The 21,260-nt window shown below is 44.4% G+C and overlaps 1 protein-coding gene across 1 annotated transcript in view; it reads right to left on the reverse strand.

The window, feature by feature from the left end:
• Window positions 1–21,260, reverse strand: part of TMPRSS9 (transmembrane serine protease 9) — a 77,446-nt gene that overhangs the window by 31,669 nt on the left and 24,517 nt on the right. The window contains exons 2-5 of the mRNA XM_048497804.1: window positions 19,799–19,959; window positions 9,788–9,915; window positions 8,967–9,034; window positions 612–778 (exon numbers count right to left, since the gene is read on the reverse strand). Of these exons, the coding sequence (XP_048353761.1) occupies window positions 612–778; window positions 8,967–9,034; window positions 9,788–9,915; window positions 19,799–19,959 (524 nt within the window). The remainder of the gene's footprint in view (window positions 1–611; window positions 779–8,966; window positions 9,035–9,787; window positions 9,916–19,798; window positions 19,960–21,260) is intronic.

Here is a 21,260-nt window from a genome sequence, read left to right on the forward strand (position 1 = left end):
CCGCCCACCAACTCCTCCTTCTTCACCTCCTTCTTCTTTCTTCTTCTCCTTTGTACCGAGAACAATGGAATGGCTACCTGCTCCTGTTGGGGCTTTCCCACAGAAGCAAATCACACTCGCACATACGTGATGGCATGTTACCGTGTTTCCCCGAATATAAGACAGTATCTTATATTAATTTTTGCTCCCAAAGATGTGCTATGTCTTATTTTCAGGGGATGTCTTATTTTTCTGTGTTCTGTTTGTCGGGCGTGCTTCCAAACAAAAACTTTGCTATGTCTTACTTTCGGGGGATGCCTTATATTTCGCACTTCAGCAAAACCTCTACTATGTCTTATTTTTAGGGGATGTCTTATATTCGGGGAAACAGGGTAGAATGCCCACTTGTGATAGAGAAAGTTATCTCTTTAGTTTAAGTTTCCATCTATCTACTTTTTACCTGGATCAAGGCTTGGATCTGTGGTTACTTGAAACAAATGTAAGTCTTCCTTTTTTGCATATATTTCTTTGGAAGAGCTTCTTTTACTGCACTCACACACAGGGTTGGGTTGATCCATATTCAACCAAATCCCAACACTTTCGCCCCCCACTTTATATGCTGCATGCCACACCTGTCAGGATAGCTGAAGAAATGATACCATAGGAAGCCAGAGGAACCCCCTGCTTGTCTAGGGTGGCTGCCAGTCCTCGCCTGAGCACCTCTTCTTCTAAGCCTGGGCTGACCAGCTCCTTGGAGAACCAGAGGCGAAAGTGGACAATCACGCTGGAATTACCTTTCCTGTAAGTGGAAAAAGAATTTCTTCAAAGCTAGGAACTTCTGGGAAGGAGGAACGACATCACGCTATGTTCCTGTGCATGTGTGGGAAGGAAATAATGGTCTTCCAAACTGGTAAACAACTACAGAGTAAGAGAGTGTTATGGCTCAGTCTGATCAGGCTGGGGACTCTGGGAGGAAGACTCAGGTGGAGAGGAGGGGATAGTTTTGGTTCCAGTTTCTCAGGTGTTGTCTGTAAACGAAGAGCCTGAGCAGTCAGTAGTTCCAGAGGATCAGGTCCAGAGGCTCAGGCAAAGCACTCAGGCTGGGATCCACAGCCAGGTCCAAGCTCTGAGATTCCCCAGCCAGGGGACTCTTCAGCCTCTTGACACTAAACCAGAGGGGACCCTGCCAGCTCCATCATCCCCCGCCCTCGTTTCCAGAGCCCCAGGAGCAACGCAGGAGGAGACTGCGTGCTAGTTCACACCAAAGGAGATGCAGCAGCAGGTTAGCAACTATGGGACGAGCTGGATTGGATGCAAAGTCTTTGCAGGAGCCAGACTAAAGTAACCCAGCTGCAAGAGGTTATTGCACTAGTGAATGGGAGGCTGGCTATAAAAGAGAGGTTGCAGTGGAGCTAGCCTGTGGCAGCAACGTTGTGGTTCAGTTTGTAGGCCACTGTTTCTAGACTTGTCTTGGTTCTAGGCTCTGTGTACGCATTAAACAAATGAACCCGCTAAGACCTGTGTCTAGTCTATCTCTGGTTCCTGAGCACTAGCGTAACGTCCATTGGGCAGGATGGGCGGCTGCCCAGGGCATGAGACCGTTTAGTCACGTGGGGGGCATGCGAGGGATGTAGTCACGTGCAGAGGTGGGATGCAGCCGGCTCCCGAGAGGTGGTTACTCATTTTTTTTCAGTGCCGTGAAGGTTGTTAAGGGATAGCTCGGCCCCTCCCCTTTTCCTCACTCTCACTGGCCGCTCGCATCCCTGCCTCCCCTGCCAGGCAAACAGACTTGCAGCCAGCAGCACCTTCAGAGTTCAGGCTGTGAAGGAAGTAGCTGCAACAAAAGGAGGGGGTGGGGCGGCCAGTCAGCAGTCGACTCTCAGCAGTCGACTTTCAGCCTTCCACCCTCCCTTCACAGCACAGAGACTCCCTGGAGCCAGGAGGCGAGGCCAGCTGCATTCAACACGTCCGTCTGAGTCTGGAAAGAAGCGATTAAAAAAAAGGGAAGAGACAAGGCAATTCAGCTTCAAGACTCCAGTGGGTCAGAGGCAGCCAGGGACCTTTCCTCAGCTAAAGCTTGCTCTCCCTGGATGCAAGAACTCTCTTTCCTTCTTCCCTCTTCTGTCTGCAAAACGGGCTTTGCATTTTAAGCAGGACGAAAAGGAGGAGCAGCAGGTCTGAACTCAGTGGTTGGCAAACACAGGGCAGGCATTCTCCCAGTGACCTGCACACACTAGCTCCTGCAAGTTTCCTGAAAATTGCAGCATTAGTCTTCTTGAAAAGATCCTCCCTTCCTGCTTTGTTTATCAGATAGACTCTGTCTTTGAGTCAGAAAGGATTAATGACATCAACCCTCTGATTTTGCAGGATCCATCATCCTTGGGATTCTGGGTTCCATTCAATTCCCACTGGCTCTACAACCTGTACACAATCATTGAATTGCTTACCTTGTACTAAAACAAATTTTTAAAAAATATCCATTTCATTTATTAATTGTAGCATCCCCTTGAGTTCCCAAAAAATGGAAAGGAGGTTAAGAAACATTTTAAAATGTAACAAGTAAAATTAATAAAGAGCTTCCCTTTGGACATTCTAAAACTTTATGTTGCCATTCATTTTCCATTGGCTATCTGTTTACAGGAAGGAGAGGCCTACACCTCTGATTGGGTGGGGACTCTGCTGCCAGAGCCTTGCCAATGGCTTAGGGCAAGGGGTGGGATGCTGGGCATTTTGCTTTTGTTCAGAGCCCTTGCAGCCCCTAGGGTGGGCGGAGCTGCCAGGCATGAGTTCTGGCAGGTTGGAGTCCAGCATCTTTGACTGGATGGTGTTTTGGGGAGTCTGGAGGATGGTGGGAGGGGGGGCTGCATGATTTCTCCCGCTCCTGGAGACTTAGAGCCCTTTCATGGTTTCTGGTGGTGAGGAAAATATCAGTTCATTTGCGGGACTTTCGTACCCTTATTTCTGTTAATGTAATGTACCACTTTAATTGTTGTCCTTGCAGTGGGTATATTCACAAGGCGATGGCCTCACCTAAACATTCCCCTACTTCTGGTTGTGGCGGGTTTTCCAGACTGCGTGGCCTTTGGTCTGGTAGATCTTGTTCCTAATCGCCACCAGCATCTGTGGCTGGCATCTTCAGAGTGTATCCCAGGAGAAACTGGTTGTTGTGGGTTTTCTGGGCTGTGGCCGGTCTGGCAGATCTTGTTCACTGCTCGCATCTGTGGCTGGCATCTTCAGAGGCAGTATCACAGAGAAACTGGTTGTAGGCTCTTCCAGGCCGTGTACGCGGGTCTGCAGATCTGAAGAATTTGCTCTATAATTGTTATGGAAAGTGAATAGCCCAACACTGCCACCCTTTATGTATCAGCTCAGTCGCGCTCGCCGCGTCGCCGCCATCATTGTTTGTTTGTTGGTGTTATTGAACAATTGTAAACAGCTTTTGGTTTTCCTCTCTGTTTTACAACATAAGAATAGCTCGTTGGATAGATCATCCATCTAGTTCAGCATATCAAGTAGTGGGAAAGCCCACCAGTGCCTTTGGGAGTTCGCCATGCAGGAGGTGAAAGCAATGGCCTTCCGCGGGCAAAAGCGTTCTACACCTGAAATTAAGTTAAGGCATTTGCAATTCGACAAGGAGATCAAAGACAGGAAGTTATAAACCCACTCTCCTCCATGCCCTGTTCCGGCCTAAAGTTATTCACAGGGTTATCATCATTCTTTCCGTGGTATACATTTTAAACACAGCCACCACACGCTGTATTTATTATAGCCTTTTATTAGTCCTGGTGTTCTTTCAGCATTAATGAATGCTCCCTAGTTCTAGTATTGTATGTTATATAAAAATTTCTCCGTCAACATTTTCACCCTACGCATAAATTTTATAGACTTCATCATATCCTTCAGCCGCCTCTCCAAAATAAAAGAGTTCCGAACGCTGCAGTTCTCGATAAGGAAAGGCCGCCTTTCCGCACTTTTCTGTCTTTTCGATATTCTTTTGAGGGTGAACAGAACAGTAGCCTGGCGCGTTCGTTCACGGCGTTTTTTTAAGTAAGCATGACACTCTTTAAGTTTTATTATCAACTCTTTTCTCAATTATTCGCGATAGAGTTTGCCTGTGCCAAACATGTATTGTTGATATCTGCTGAACTATCAACTGGCGACGCTTCAGTCCCTCTTCTGGTTCAGACTGATAAAATATGTATGTGAAGTTTGATGCTGTTCTATGCGCAGTCACTTCGCATTTCTCCTTTGCCACGGAATTGCATTTCGTTATTTTGCCTGACTACCTCACTGTCCGCTTTGGCTGGCATCTCTCAGGGAAACTCACCACCTCTGTTATGCTTCCATCATGCCCAAACTTGGCCACCACACTACCACCTCTACTTCCAGGTGTCATTTATGAATAGTTGAAAGAGCACTGAAGTCCAACGATTCTGAGACACTCACTCCCTATCTCTTCACACAGAGAACTTCCATTTATACCCACCCCTTTGTTTCCTGTTCCTCAACCAGTTTTTTAATCCATAGGAGTGATTTCCTCTTATTCCTTCATTGCTGAGTTTTCTAACAGTCTCTCATGAGGAACTTTGTCAAAGCCTTTTGGAAATCCAAGTAGACAATGTCCACTATTCCCCATTATCCACATGCCTGCTCATACCCTCAAAGCACTCTAGTAAGTTTGTAAGACAGGACTTGCTCTCTGCAGTGCTGATTTTCCCCTCAGCAGGTCTTGCTTTTCTACATGTTTAATACAATTTTATCTGTAATGATAGATTCTACTTCACTTACTTCACAGGAACAGATGTCAAACTTGACTGGCCTGTACTCTGGGTCCCTCCCCTAGCCCTTTTCTTAAAGATTGGTGACATCGGCCATCTTCCAGTCTTATTTATTTTATTTATTTATTGTTTAAATTTACATCCCCAAGGGCTTGGCCCTCAGGGATGGAGGCTGATTTCAGGATGCTGTATTAAAGTGAGAAGATCAGCAATTTCATGCTTGAGCTCTTAAGAACTCTTTGATGAATGCAATCTGGGCCAGGGATTTGCAGTATTTAGTTTATCGTACGCTGCCAGAACTTCTTCCTTGTCTACTCACTATCTTCGCTTAGTTCCCTCGGATTCCCTCCCACAGCTTGGTTCAGGTGCAGGAATTTTCCTCACTCCTTCTTGGGTGAAGACAGATGCAAAGAATTTGTTCAGCTCTGCAATCTCCTGTCATCTTTTAGCACACCTTTTATTCCTTTGTCATCTAACGGCCTACTGCTTCCTAGCTGGCTTCCTGCTTGATGTACTTAGTTGAACTGTTTGTTACTGGTCTTGATGTTCGCAGCCATGCCTCATAATTTTTTTTTTTGTCTCCCTTACAGCTAACTCTTGCTTCTCTTTTGCCACCATTTGTGTTCTCCTCTCTGGTATTCTTCATCAGTTAAGTTGGACTTCCATTTCTTAAAAGACATCTTTTTTCCCCACAATTTCCTCAACCTCCCTTGTTAACCATGGTGGCTTTCTTTGACTGTGCGCTGCCTTTCCAAACCTAAGGAACACATTCCAGCTTTGAGCCTTTGAAGACTGTATTTTTAAATAACCTCCAAGCATCTTGGATAGTTTCTTGATTCTTTTGATTTTCCCCTTTTCAGCTTCCTCAAGCACTATCCTCATCTTTTAGAGAAATTTCCTTCTGAAGGCAAATAACTACATTATTAGTAGTTGTCACTTGTTCACATGCAGATACTGAATTCGATGCATTGTGGTCGCTGTTCCCTATCGCTCAACAACACTGACTTCCCGCATCAGGTCCTGGGTACCACATCAATTAGATCTAGGGATCACCTCTCCCCTGGGTTGGTTCCATGCAACCATCTGCTCTAAAGTCACAGACACATTTAGCATATCAAGGAATGTTCTCTCCTTACTACACCTGAGGATGCATTTTCCTGTTTATATGGGGATAGTTAAACGCCCCATTACCACTCACATATATATTTTGCTTTTATTGGCCTCTCTGATTTCTTTTTTCCATCTCAGAATCCTCTTGTGTACCCCTACGGGGACTTATATAATATATTCCTAATGTTAAACCATGCTTCCTACCCCTGATATTGATATCCACAGTGCTTCTGTAGAGAAACCAGCCCCCCCGTATTGTCTATTTTGTATGCACACTATGCTCTCTTTGGATGTAGAGGGCCACCCCACCCCAATAATGCCTGTCCTATCCTTCCCAGAGCCTGTAACCTGGGATAACAGCATCCCACTGGTTCTCCTCATTCCACCACATGTCTCTCGTGATGCCCACTTCATATCAATGTCCTCCTTCAAAACTCTGTACTCCAGCTCCCCCCCATTTTAGGTCGGCTTCTACTATTAGCATAGAGACACTTTGTATTCTGTTCCCTGTCCCTAACCTGGGATTTATGTGTTTTTTCCCCTGGCCTTTTGTGGTGACATCTATCACTTCATCACATTGCTATGCTCCTGCTTGTATGTGGCTGGATTTCTATTAGAAAAACCTCTCTCTGTCTGCATCCCCATAGATACTGTATTCTGAACCTAAGTCACCTCTGCTCCTGTCGGCTTTCCCCAGGAATTTAAAAAGCTGTTCTTGCCACCTTTAATGTTGAGCTACCAGCAGCCTGGTTCCTCTTTGGTTAAGATGAAGTCTCATTCCTTTGTACAGGCCTGCCTTGTCCCTAAAAGGTTCCCCAGTTCCCATTGCAAATCTGAAACCCTCTGCCTTACACCACCTTCCTCATCCACAATATTGAGACCCTTCTGTATCTCCTGCTCTAGCTCTCATCTGCTGGAACAGGTGCAGTATCGAGAATGCCACCTTGGGGGGTCCTGGATTTTAACCTGTTTCCTAGCAGCCTAAATTTAGCTTCCAGAACCTCCCCCGGGCTGCATTTCCTTAAATGTCATTGATGCCTATGTGGGACTACAACTGAAGTTGACTCCCCAGCACTGTCTAACAGCCTATCTAGACTAAGCGCGGATATCCAACTCCGCACCAGGCAGGCAAGTCACCATGTCATCATGCCTCACAACCCAACTCTCTATATTCCTCCTAATGATCAAATCACCCACTACAAGGAGCCCCCCCACCTCGAGGGAAATCCTCAATGCAGAGGATATCTGACTACCAGCTAAGGAAGGTCCCATCTAAGGGAGCTTCTTCCACCACCTCAGACTGGCACCCTTCCAACTTCACAGAACTCTATTCCAAAGACTAAGTTATTGTTGTTGTATTTCTGTTATTTTCTTAAAGCACTTTCACAGTAAAAATTTTTTTTTTAAAGCATTTTTTTGCTGTAGTTGCATGGCCCATTGCTGTGCCTTTTCAGATTTTGTGGAGTTAGCACATTCTATAATGTGATGTGATTTTAGAAATGACCTGGTGCAAAAAAAAAAAATTGGTCGTGGTGGGGTGGCCGCCAGTATACAACCTGTGGTTTTGCCCAGGGCTACGAAGTTTGGTTCTTCAAGCACTTCCAGCCTCCTGAGGGCCTGTCTATGACAGAGAAGTCCAGGTTTGGCTAAGGCACAGATGATGCCGACATCAAATACTTTACACTAGTTTAAGGGCTCCTTAACTGTCGTAGGGTGATTCCACGGCGGGGTTGTTCTCTGCAATCAAGATATTATAGCTGTATGTGGAATTATAGCGAAGGATCCACACATCTGAGGATATTGCATTTTTGAAGTCGTTGACCTTTTCCCATCTGCAGGGGATTCAGTTGTGGCGGGATCACGGAACTGTTTCCTATTCTGTTTACTGATGTCTGCAGAAGTATTTCTCTGCATTTTTTTCTACTTTAAGCTGATTTGCACAAATAAGTCATGACCCAAAGAATATCACCTAGTGGTTGAGATGCCACTGTGACAATTTCATTTTTGTTAAGAAAAAAAAAAGGAGACGACAGCAAACAATCCAAAGTTTGATATTTGGAACGACATTCTTCCACATGTCAAAACCCATGCAGTCCCAAGAACTCGGAAAAATAGTAGTTCAGGACATCCGTGCACCACAGTGATTCTATTCCACATAAAAGCAAACAAAAACAAAAAACCCTCAACAAATCAGCTTACTTTTACTGTTGTGTAGAAAGTGTAACAAAACTCTGGAACTCTCTCTCCAGGGAGAATTTTTTGTCACCCTCTATTGGTGTCTTTTACCAGCCGGCGAAGACCTTTTCGTTTTAACTGGCATACTCCCAATAATAGTACTGGCTCAGATTAGGGAGACCCCATCGTTCTACGGGCCACCATGCTGGTAGGGCTGGATGGGAATTGTGAAGTTCCTGAACATCTGGAGAGCCAGAGGTCTCACCTCCTTCTACAGCAATGTTTTTATGAGGTTTTTAAAATTGATTTTTTTTTAAAGTTGACTGTATTTTAATTGTTTGAATGATTTGATGTTCTTATATTTGCTGCCTTGTAGACTCTGATTAGGTGGACAGGGCAGCATAAAAATGTTTTAAATCAAATGAATAACTAAAGAAGGATTCCACAAATTAATCAAATGAAAAAATCAAATGAATAACTACGTAAGGATTCCACAAATTCATTTACTCTCTACAACTTTGCCAGATGTAATTTATTAAGTATTACTATGACATAATTTCTCATTTCCCAGCCAACTTCAGCACATTGGTTATTCAGTCTTGAAGGAAGGAACGATCCAGTCTTGAAGGAAGGAACGGTCAGAGGCTGTGGCTGTATTTGGACTATGGCTTACATTTCCCATTATTTATAAGAATTTCTATTCCAATTGTTCATGACAAAGACAGGCATTATTAATGCAAATGAATCTTCTGGCCAAAGTACTTCTTTGCAGTCATATTATGCACCCTAACTAAAGTACCTACCTAATAGATGGTTTAAGCTTGTTGTGTTAGAATGCCCTGACTCCATTTGATATGAAGGCCTCAGGAGACTCATCCAATTTGACCCATAGCCATGGGGGGACAGGGCCCCAGTGTGACCTACCTGTACTGCAAGATGGAACATCTCAAACAACTTCCTTCCAGCGTTGAGTTCTGAAAGCTGCTTTTAAACTAAAAGATAAAAAAGAAGGTTCAAATAATGAACTCCTAGACCGGAAGAAGAAGAAGAAGAGTTTGGATTTATATTCCATCTTTCTCTCCTGTAAGGAGACTCAAGGTGGCTTACAAGCTCCTTTCTCTTCCTCTCCCCACAACAGACACCTTGTGAGGTAAGTGGAGCTGAGAGAGTTCCAAAGAACTGTGACTAGCCCAAGGAATGTAAGAGTGGAGAAACACATTTGTTTCACCAGATAAGAAGAAGAAGAGTTTGGATTTATATCCCCCCTTTCTCTCCTGCAGGAGACGCAAGGGGGCTTACAAACTCCTTGCCCTTCCCCCTTCACAATAAACACCCTGTGAGGTGGGTGGGGCTGAGAGAGCTGCGAAAAGCTGTGACTAGCCCAAGGTCACCCAGCTGGCATGTGTGGGAGTGCACAGGCTAATCTGAATTCCCCAGATAAGCCTCCACAGCTCAAGCAGCAGAGGGGGGAATCAAACCCGGTTCCTCCAGATTAGAATGCACCTGCTCTTAACCACTACGCCACTCCTCCACCACTCTGGTGGAGGAGTGGGGAATCAAACCCGGTTCTCCAGATTAGAATCCACCTGCTCTTAACCACTACCCCACGCTGCAAGCATCAGAGGGAACCTTTTGAGAAGACCAGAAAAGGAAAGATTCCTCACACATATTTCAGAGTCATCCCCAAACATGCCATTTTAGGAGAAAAAAGGCATGAAACTTCTCTTCTAGAGGGACCAACGTACCAGCCACTCCAAGATGGGGGTCAACGTGCGGTGATATTCTGAGTTCTCACACTGCAAGCTGCTGTCGTAACGGATCCCTCGCAGCTCCACCAGATGCTCAGAGAGGAACTCTTGCTTGGAATGGAAGGCTGTGAAGAGAGAAAAGCGGGAAGGAGAGCCACGCTCCTGACTGAGGGGCAACAGACAGGTCATCCAAACCATCATCAACATTTGGAGGCCAATGAGACAGCACACGTGCAAATTCTCCATGGGCTTCAAGACATTAAAATATGCCTCTGATAAGAGATCCCACAAAAGCACAAAATCAAAGAAGAGGTTGGATTTATATCCTGCTTTTCTCAACCGTAAGGAGTCTCAAAGCGGCCAATAAACTCCTTTCCTTCCTGCATCAACAGCCTCAAACCTTAAACCGGAAAACTATACTTAAGTATTTCTATCCCTCTTTTTCATGTCGTACCAATATGGACTATACTCTGTTGCAACAACAGAAAGAACCGCAATGTGGAATCAAGCCTCAGCCATTTCTTTGACTTCCTCTCCCCTCAGCAGACACCTTATGAGGCTGGCGGGGCAGAGAAAGACTGGCCCAAGGTCACCCAGCGGGCTTCTTGTGGAGGAGTGGGGGAACAAACCTGGTTCACCAGATTAGAGTCCGCTGCTTATGGGGAGAAGTGATTAATCAAACCCGGTTCTCCAGATCAGAGTCCACCACTCTTAACCATTGCTTTGCTGCAGAAAGGAGAACCTGTCTTCCATCCACTCCTCGCCATTGACGCTGCAGATTTTGTCCAGGGTTAGTCTTAGCCAATGACCTTTCCTTTATAAAAATGCTGAATGAACACTTGGGTTTCTATCTTGTTTTACTAATACAGTGGGACAGTGGTGGGATTCAAATAATGTAACAACTGGTTTACAAGCACCCTTTTAACAACCGGTTCTGCCGAAGTGGTGCGAACCGGCTGAATCCCACCACCGCAGTGGGAGTGGTCAACTATCCCAAAATTATAGACCCTTGAGCAATCCCTTACTCACTCATGGTCAAAATTCCCCTCCTGTAAATCAGAGCTGTGCTTCTGAAGCGGATTGTTGTTAAATGAAGCCCAAAGCAGGTTATGGCCTCTACCCAAGATGAAATAAAACCACTGGGATGGAAAGGAAGGTGCAGACTGGTGCCCTGTCTACACAAGCCCCCTGAAAACATTTTGCAAACATTGTCAAAGTATTTTCACTCCCCCCTCTCCATTTGTCCACACTCATCCCTTTAAAAATGCTTCCAGGCCAGCATTTTGTGGTGATTCCGTTTTTTTTAAGAGCTGTGAATTTGAAACTTCAAAGTCTCATGCTGCAATTCTTTAGGGGTTGTGTCTATGTAACTGCATAGATACAACACACTCAAAATAAAATTAAAAAACCCTGATGTAAATACAGCGCACAGAAAGCCAGCACAAGCTCAGAAAATGGTGCTAATGTGGAAGTCCTGGGACTGCAGAGCTGTGCGGAAAACATTTTACAGAGATCCACGCAAGTGAAAACGTTTCCACAAAAGAATGACTTTTGGGAAACTATTTTTAAAAAAGAAACACTTGGGAACATCATGCAAATAAAACATTTTCAGGCAGGAAATAAAACGTTTTTGGGGTAAAAACCATGCGGCGCTCCATGGAGGAAACATTTGATTTCCTTCCTGAAAATGTTTTATTTGTGTTGTGCGGAAAGGGGCCATCTCTGCTCCCTGTACCTAGCAAGGTCAGAGGCCTCCAACCAATTCTCCATTTGTAGCCAAGGCAGAGATGCTACTTGTGACAAATTCCAAAACTTAGATGCTTTCAGGCAGATGGAATGCAGAGCCTAAAGCAGTGATGGTGAACCTTTTCGAGAACGAGTGCCCAAACTGCAACCCAAAACCCACTTATTTATCGCAAAGTGCCAACATGGCAATTTAACCTGAATACTGAGGTTTTAGTATAGAAAAAACAGTTGGCTCCAAGGCATGCAATACTCAGGAGTAAGTTTGGTGGTAGCTGGTGGCTTTGCTTTGAAGCAACTGTGCAACGCTTCGAACAGGTGAATCACGACCCTAGGAGGGTTTACTCAGAAACAAGCCCCATTGCCAGCAACCGAGCTTACTCCCAGGTAAAGGATCACACTTTCCAGTCTCTGGAACCAGCAGAGGAGAAGCAGTGGTGGAGAAGACTGGGCCAGAAGAGCAGAGTCAGCTCTGGTGTTCATTTTGAAGGGCTTTTCTCATAGCCACATCTTTTAAAACAGTGTACTTTAACAGGGGTTTGCAGGGGTTATCTCTTTTTCTCCTTAAGGCTACTAGGAGCTGAGACTGCTGGAAGGTGGGGCTTAACAGGGGTTATCAGAGGTTCCTCTTTGTCCTGGGCTGCTCAGAGGTGGGGCTCCTGAGGTGAGTCACTCTTTAGTTCAGTCTCTGAAACCAGAGTCCAGAGTTCAGTCTCTGGAACCAGCAGAGGAGAAGCAGTGGTGGAGAAGACTGGGCCAGAAGAGCAGAGTCAGCTCTGGTGTTCATTTTGAAGGGCTTTTCTCATAGCCACATCTTTTAAAACAGTGTACTTTAACAGGGGTTTGCAGGGGTTATCTCTTTTTCTCCTTAAGGCTACTAGGAGCTGAGACTTCTGGAAGGTGGGGCTTAACAGGAGTTAACAGAGGTTCCTCTTTGTCCTGGGCTGCTCAGAGGTGGGGCTCCTGAGGTGAGTCACTCTTTAGTTCAGTCTCTGAAACCAATTTCATTTTTCCCCCTGTTTTTCTTTTTTTTAATTAAAAAGGGCATTTCTTGAGGGATAGTACGTACAGATAGCTCCAAGTTTCAGATTTGTCAGGAACTGGGGAACCTTTTGGGACAAGGCAGGCCTGTACAAAAGGGACGGGCTTCATCTGAACCAAAGAGGAACCAGGCTGCTGGCGCTCAACATTAAAAAGGTGGCAGAACAGCTTTTAAACTGAGCCCTGGGGGAAAGCCGACAGGAGCTGAGGTGACTTCGGTTCGGAATACAGTATCTATGGGGATGCAGACAGAGAGGGAGGTTTTTCTAAATCAACCACATGCAAGCGAGGAACATAGCAATGTGCATGTGATAAGGGATAGTGTCTTACAAAAAAGACTTGAGGCAGCCACACAAATCCGGTGGGTCAAGGACACAAAGACAGGGTATACAGGTGTCTCTCATGCTAATAGCAGAAGCCTTCAACCTAAAATGGGGGAGCTTGGAGTATTGTGAGTTTTGAAGGAGTACCTTTGATATAGTGGGCAATATGAGATTATTGGTGGAATGAGGAGAACTTCAGGTGGGATGCTGTTATACCAGGCTGGGCAGGCTCTATAGGAAGGATAGGACAGGGCTTATTGGGGGTGGAGTTGCCCTTTACATCAAAGAGATATAGTGTCACATAAAATAGACAATGAAAAGGGGAGCTGGTTCCCCTACAGAATCACTACGTGGACATCAATACCAGGTGTGAAGGACAGCTTAATATTAGGAATATATTATCGTCCCCCTGACCAAAGTGCACAAGAGGATCTCTTGAGATAGAAAAAAGAAATTAGAGAGGCCAACAAAAAACAAAATGTAGTGGTAATGGGTGATTTTAACTATCCCCATATAAAATCCTCGGAAAACGCATGTTCAGGTCATAGTAAGGAGAGAGCATTCCTGGATATGCTAAATGACTGTGGCTTAGAGCAGATGGTTGTGGAACCAACTAGGGGAGAGGTCATCCTAGATCTAATTCTATGTGGGACCCAGGACCTGGTATGGGAAGTCAGTGTTGTTGAGCTTCATAGGGAACAGCTACCACAATGCTGTCAGATTCAGTATCTCTGCATATGAACAAGTGACAACTACTAATGTAGTTACATTCACTTCAGAAAGGGTAGAAATTCTCAAAGATGAGGGGAGAAAGTGCGCAGGAAGCTGAAAGGGAAAATCAAGAGAGTCCAAAATGTCCAGGATGCTTTGAGGTTATTTTCAAAACATGAAATAATAAAAGCTCAGCTGGAATGTGTGTTCCACAGGTTAGGAAAGGCAGCGCTCAGTCCAAAAAGAAAGCCACCTTCATGGTTAACAAGAGAGGCTGGAGGGAAATTATCAGAAAAAAAGAAAAATCGTTCCTTTGTGAAAAATGGAAGTCTGAATTATGGATTCATTGATGGCGAATATGAGAGGGAACACAAATGGTGGCAAAAGAGAAGCAAGCGGGCTATAAGGGAGTGGATTATGAGGAACTTATGGCTCAAAACATCAAAACTGCAGTCAAATGAAAGTTCTTCAAGTACATCAAAAGCAGGAAGCCAGCAAGGGAAGCGGTAGCCCAAGTAGGGGATGACAAAGCAAACAAAAGGTGTGCTAAAAGATGACAGGGAGATTTGCAGAGAAGCTGAATGAATTCTTTGACCTTTGTCTTCACCCAAGAGGAGGTGGAGGAAAATTCCTGCACCTTTGAACCAAGCTTCTTAGGGAAGAGGCGATTCTGAGGAACTAGCGATGATAGTGGTATGTATGAAGAAGTTCCCGGCAGCCATTGATAAACTAAATGCTAACAAATCCTCTTACCCAGATCGCATTCCAATTCAAGAGTTCTTAAAGAGCCTCAAGCTAATGAAATTGCTGATCTTCTCACTTTAATATGCAACTTATCCCTGAAATCGAAGCTCCATCCCCTGAAGACTGGAAGATGGCCAATGTCACACCAATCTTTTAAGAAAGGATCTAGGGGGGACCCGGGAAATTACAGGCCAGTCAGTTTGACATCATCTGGTTCCTGGCAAATTAGTAGAATCTATCATTAAAGGATAAAATTATTAAACATGTAGAAGTGCCAGCACCTGCTTGAGAAGAAGCCAGTATGGCTTTTGCAGAGGCAAATCCCTGTCTTACAAACTTACTAGAGTTCTCGTAAACAGCAATGTGGACATGTCCAGCGACATTGTCTGCTTGGATTTCCACTGACGTTTTGACAAAGTTCCTCACCAGAGACTATTGGGAAAACTCAGCAATGAAGGAATAAGAGGGGAAGTCCTCCTCATGGATTAAAAACCGGTTGGAGAAACAGCCAAAGAGTGGGTGTAAATGGGAAATTCTCACAATGGAGAGATGTGGGCGAGTGGTGTCCCTTAAGCGATCCGCTTTGGGACCAGTGCTCTTTAACCTATTCATAAAATGACCTGGAAGTAGGGGTGGGTAGCGCAGTGGGCTAAGTTTGCAGGATGATACCAAATTATATAGTGTGGTGAGAACCGCAAAGGATTGCGATGAGCACCTGCCGACCTTTTACAATTAGGTGGAGTGGGCTAAGAAATGGCAAACGCAGTTCAACGAAAGTAAAATGTAAAGTGATGCACCAAATATAGGGGCAAAAAATCCAAACTTCATATATCGCTACAGGGGTCAGTGCTATCAGTCACAGACCAGGAAAGGGATTTGGGCGTCTTAGTTGATAGTTCCATGGGAATGCTCAAACTCAGTGCATGGCAGCTTTTCGTGAAAAGGGCAAACCCTATGTTGGGGATAATTAGGAAAGGAATTGAGAATAAAACTGCAAAGATTACTGGTGCCCTTATATATAGCACGGAAAGCGACCGGGCGACTTGGAGTACTGTGTTCAGTTCTGGTCGCTACATCTCTCAAAAAAGGATATTGAAGAGATAGAAAAAGTGCAGTATGAAGGGCAACCAGGATGATTGAGGGACTGGAGCACCTTCCTTATGAGGAGAGGCCGCAGCCGCTTTGGGACTCTTTTTTTTAGTCGAGGAGACGTCTGAGGGGGGATATGGCATTGAAGCCCACAAAATTATGCACATGGGGAATAAAATGCCGACAGAGTATTGTTCTCTCTTTCTGCCAATACTAGAACCAGGGGGCATAAGCATTGAAAATGCTGGGGGGAAGAATTAGGACTAATAAAAGGAAACACTTCTTCACGCAACGTGTGATTGGTGTTTGGAATATGCTGCCACAGGAGGTGGTGATGGCCACTAACCTGGATAGCTTTAAAAGGGGCTTGGACAGATTTATGGAGGAGAAGTCGATTTATGGCTACCAATCTTGATCCTCTTGATCTGAGATTGCAAATGCCTTAACAGTCCAGGTGATTGGGAGCAACAGCTGCAGAAGGCCATTGCGTTCACATCCTGCATGTGAGCTCCCAAAGGCACCTGGTGGGCCACTGCGAGTAGCAGAAAGCTGGACTAGATGGACTCTGGTCTGATCCAGCTGGCTTGTTCTTATGTTCTTATGTTCTTATGTTTAGTTCTTTCCATGAATATCAGTAGGATTTAACAGCGCTTAACAGGGTTACCTACACTGCTTCCCCAAAACTAGGTCTTAGGTTTAGTGCTAATAATCTCCCTGAAATAATTGCACTATTATCACATGACGAACTCTGTGCACGCGTGTCCACAGAGAGGGCTCTGAGTGCCACCTCTGGCACCCGTGCCATAGGTTCGCCACCACTGGCCTAAAGGAATTAAAGTACAACTCCATGTAACTGGCTGTCTGGTTCTGCGGCAAGTTCTTTAGCCACAACACTGGAATATTGGAAGGAGGTTTTCAAAGGAGTTTTTGCTCAGAGAGAGTTCTGAGTGGTCTATGAAGTGAGATCTCTATTAAATTATTTAAGTCTTGTCAGAGCAAGGTGAACAGATGTGCCTGCAGAGAACTCCATTGTCTGGTAATGTCCAGAAAGCTCTGTGAAAGTGGGCCTGGAGGGTCAGATAAAGGAAATCTGTACTAACTCCCTGGTACAAACAAACAAAAGCTCACAAAAGCTGACACAGGGATTCTCTCAGGGAAATATTGACTCTAGAGAATGTTAGGTTACTTATCAGAGTGGTGATCTAGTTTTTTTATTTTTTATTTTTATTTTTTTTTACAAGCCTTTATTGGCATAAAATAAACATACAAAATCAGCATACAAAATTTGCCCATTATTGCTCACAATTATAGACACTGGTACTAAAATACTAAATACTAAAATATATACATGGTCCTTCTGTAACTATAGGACATTCCTTCAGCTAAGTTAACTCACTTAAACGTCAATCGGATACCGACAGAAGCCAGAGAAATTACTGCTGGCTATATGTAATCGGCACACATAGACATTGGTTGGTATTCATTCAGACTTCACGCCTATTATTGTTAGCAGAAATTTTGCTACATTCTCACACACTGTGGGATCCATGTTGTTCAAAAGCATAGGTATCTTATATCAGTTAGATTGTTATACAGAAATGGTATAAGTGCAGATTGTGACATTCTGATTTTTGCAAACCTTACACAATGAAAGAGGGTATGATCAAGTGTCTCCACCTGACCCATATTGCATGGACATAGCCTCCTCTGTTTATCAATTTGTTGATATCTGCCATAGAGCAGCATAGAAGGCATTAGATTGAATCTGGCCAGTGTTAAAGCTCTTCTTAATTTAGGGCTGGTGATCCACTGTAAATAATTGGCCATGTGTCCTTGTTCAATTGGAATAAGCAGGGTCAGGGGGGAACACGCTTTCCTCGCAGCTGTTATCATCCCCGATACTCTTTGTTCTATTAGCTTAGTTTTCAAGCAGCTATATGCTTCTGATAGGGAAAGAGGGATCAATGACTCTAATGAAAAGCCAAGAGTGTTGATTTTTCCCTCAACTAGTTTCAGCCACCTAGAATTTGCATAGTCGGAAAGCATGAGGAGATGTAACAAACTGGAGTGATCCTGCAAATAGTGGATACGTGAGCCTGCATCTCGACAGTTCTCAGCCAGGCCATCGTGGCATATGATATTTGCCCGAGTTCTAAACATAGGGCTGCATATGGAGCACAATTTGGTAAGCCCATAATTTTGTGGAAGAAACGGGACTGGGCTGTGTTTATATTTTTGTTTATAGCTCCGATCCAAATAGGTGCTCCATAGAGGAGCTGAGAGCCGCATTTAGCATTGGAACACCTTCAACGCGGATGGTATATACTGGTGGCCCACAGTGAAAAAGAAATGCTTTGAATTTGCTAGGGCACTGTTGTTAGCTGCAGCGAAAGTGCCAGTTTCCCATGTACCGCCCAATTAAGGCTGCTAGTAAGAGTTATGCCCAACAACATTTGAACTGGTTAACTTGTTCTATGGGTCTGTTATTGATGGTCCATGTATGACTCAGGGGTCTTCTAGCGGCGACTCATTATTTTGGTTTTTTTCATAGTTACTCACCTGTTCGTACCTCTTAAGCAATATTCAGCACAGCAATTCTACAGAGAACAGTGAGACCAACTTTAGTGTGGGAAAGAAGAACGGTGTCACAGCATACAGTAACGCTGGCATCGTTTAGTGCTTAGTTTGGGAACATGCCCATTGGCTCTCTTGGAGGAGCTGGCACTAGATCACCAAGGAATATATTGAATGAAGTGGGGGCCAATGTACAGCCTTTGTTTGACCCCTCTGGTTGTGATGATATTTTCTGTGAGCGGTCCTTTTGTTGCGGCTCTTATTCTGCAGCTAGTGCAAGTGTGTAGCTGTTTTATAAGAAAACAGTAGTTCGGGGTCCATGTGTAACGCCGCCACTCTTTCTCCACAGTAGGGCTCTAGATATGGAGTCAAATGTCTCCTTTAAATCCAGGAAGGCTGCAAACAGTTTACGGTTATTATGAGTTATATACTTTTGTTAGCTAAGTGTGCTAAAACTGTTACATGATCCAGTGTTGATTTATTTTTTAGTGAATCCAATTTGCTCCGGGTCCTATTACTTCTGCTTGCTTGACCCAATCTTCCACTCTGCTAAGGAGTAGCGTTTTGCATATAGTTTGCCAATTGGCAGATAATAGGCTTTATAGGATCTATAGCTCTGAAGGATTAGTACTATCACCCTTTTTGTAGATTGGGACAACTATAGACTCTAGCCATTATCTTTGGGATGCGGCCCGGTGCTATTTACATGGGTAAATAAGGAAGCCAGAGTTGTAGCCCACCACTCGGGTAAGGATTTAAGCATTTCTGGTATTGCTGCATCAGGACCTTTGGGCTCACCGCTTTTCAAACCACTGATTAGTTTACTCCACTTCTTGAGGATTAACCCCCAGGCCAATCTGGTAGCTCCTCTGGTATTGAAGTGGAATCAGGGTATTCAGTTAGGCTAGCATTGAACAGATTAGAAAAATAACTGAACCATCGGTCTAGTGAAATATGGGGCAACTGGATACTGCACGTTTGGGCCCTTCTATTTATGATCTGCCAGAATTGCTTAATGTTATTTGTTAAAGTGGCTTGATATAGTTGTTCCCACTGCTGTTCGAATGGATTTTTTCGAGTGGTGATCTAGTTATAGAGAACAAAAGAGGATTTTTATTTTTATGAAGAATAGACAGAAATTGAAGGAAAATCCTTTGGACAGGTGAGCCCCTCCCTCAGAAGTGTCTTTGAGTGTGTATAAACTGAAATCAGACTGAAAGTTAACAGAAAGCCTTCTTAAGGAAAAGTAGCAAAACTGTTTTATTCGTTTGGAAGCATCTTTATTTATGTATCTACCATATTTGCAAGCCTGTAATTTGTATCCACGTTGTAACAAACACCACAGTGAGCTGCAGCCAGAATTGAACTTAAAATATCTTCATAACTTACCTGCTTCAGTTGTGTATATTTTCCCTTCCCAAACCTTTATTGTTTATGTAAATAAAACTTGTTTTTGTCTGTTTATCTTTGAAAGTACAAAAAGCCTCTTGTGCCTTAATTTTGAGTTTCTGACAGCCAAGGAAAGGGTTTTTGTGTTTTTACGTACAAAACCTAGTCCCCTGTCTACACTGAGCAAAACGTTTTTCCTTTTTTTCCCACAATGATTTTTATTACGTGGGAAAAACACACTAGCACTACATCATCAGCATAAAAATCAGTTGGTAGCTGTTCAGTAAACCCTGAAAGGGACCATTACAATTTTGGCGGGAAAATCACCTGAGGGCACCTTGAGAGGGCAGAGTGTGACATCGATTTGTAATGCTGCTACATGAATGGGACTCACCCATTAGGATCCCGGCAGACACAGCCGTGATAGTGCTCACAAGGACGGTGGCCACCGTAACCTTGCAGCATTTCCCGCTAACCACTGCTGCTTGCCCTTTATCTTCGCCTACCACCGCCTTCGCAGCTTCGGCTTGCAAGTCCATGCCTGCCCCAGAATTTCTGAAGGAAGAGAAAAAGATGAAGGTTAAAATGAATTTGTCGAGGGGGAAAAAAATCTCTTTCAAAGGTGTAAGGATGAATTTACACTCCGAGGCCAGATTCGCAAGGCAGCAGAGGCGTAGCTAGGGGAAATGGAGCCCGGTGCAAAATCTGAGTTTTGCTGCCCCCCCTCCCCCCATGTTCGTTTGTGTTTTTTGTATTTTTAGTGTTTTTTCCATTTTGGCCTGTAGGGGGCATGGTTTTTAGGCTAGCAGCATCAAAATTTCAGGGTATCTTTAGGAGACTATCCTGATGATACCAACCAGGTTTGGTGAGTTATGGACTCTGAAATGTGTACCCCATCTCCTATTAGCTCCCATTAGAAACAATGCGGGATGGGGCACATCCTTTGGGAGTCCACAACTTTGGACTCCCTGAACCAAACCTCACCTAATTTGGGTGGTATCATCAGGAGCATCCCCCAAAAACTCCCTGAAATTTTGGTGCTGCTAGTCTAAAAACTGTGCCCCCTGCAGGCCACATACACCTCTGAAGATGCCAGCCACAGATGCAGGCGAAACGTTAAGAACAAAATCCACCAGACCACGGCCACACAGCCCGGAAAACCCACCAGAACCAGTTGAATCCGGCCATGAAAGTCTTTGACAATAAAAATACAAGCACACAATAATCAAAGCAGCAGAATATACACGCAGTCCTAGAATCTAAGCAGTGTTAAGGGGAAAGATTTGGAACAGGTGAAGGGAATTGGGGAATTCTTAGGGATAATAGATCCTAAGTGGCTTTGGGACCATGAAGCAGTGTCCAGCAATATGCACTGGGCTTCAAGGAAGCAGGCTTCCTGGCTTCCTGCCGCATGAGACAATGAAAACAACATTGTTCCCATGGGACAAGAGGGCCAGAGGAAGCCTAGTTATCTACAAACATGTGAAGCCATAAAGCAAAGGTGGCACACAGGAGCAACTGGACCCAAAAGCAGGCTCAGAAGTACTGGGGGCTGACAATTGGGGGAGGGGTTATTTTATAGACGAAGAAGAAGAAGAAGGAGAAGGAGAAGGAGAAGGAGAGGAGGAGGTGGTGTTTGGATCTATATCCCACATTTCTCTCCTATAAGGAGTTAGGTGAAACAACTAGCATGGTCCTGTTGCATCAGGCAGGGCACTTAAGGACGCCTATTTCTGTCTATTTCTGAAGGATATTTCTGTTTGCAAAACAGTCCTTAGAGCAAAGGGAAGAATAAATAAAACTGGAATGAAAGAGGAAGGGAGAACAATGTCCTGTAATCAGCGACTCTGTAATCT

The sequence above is a fragment of the Sphaerodactylus townsendi genome, linkage group LG05 (genome assembly GCF_021028975.2).
Source record: "Sphaerodactylus townsendi isolate TG3544 linkage group LG05, MPM_Stown_v2.3, whole genome shotgun sequence".
Classification (NCBI taxonomy): Eukaryota; Metazoa; Chordata; class Lepidosauria; order Squamata; family Sphaerodactylidae; genus Sphaerodactylus; species Sphaerodactylus townsendi.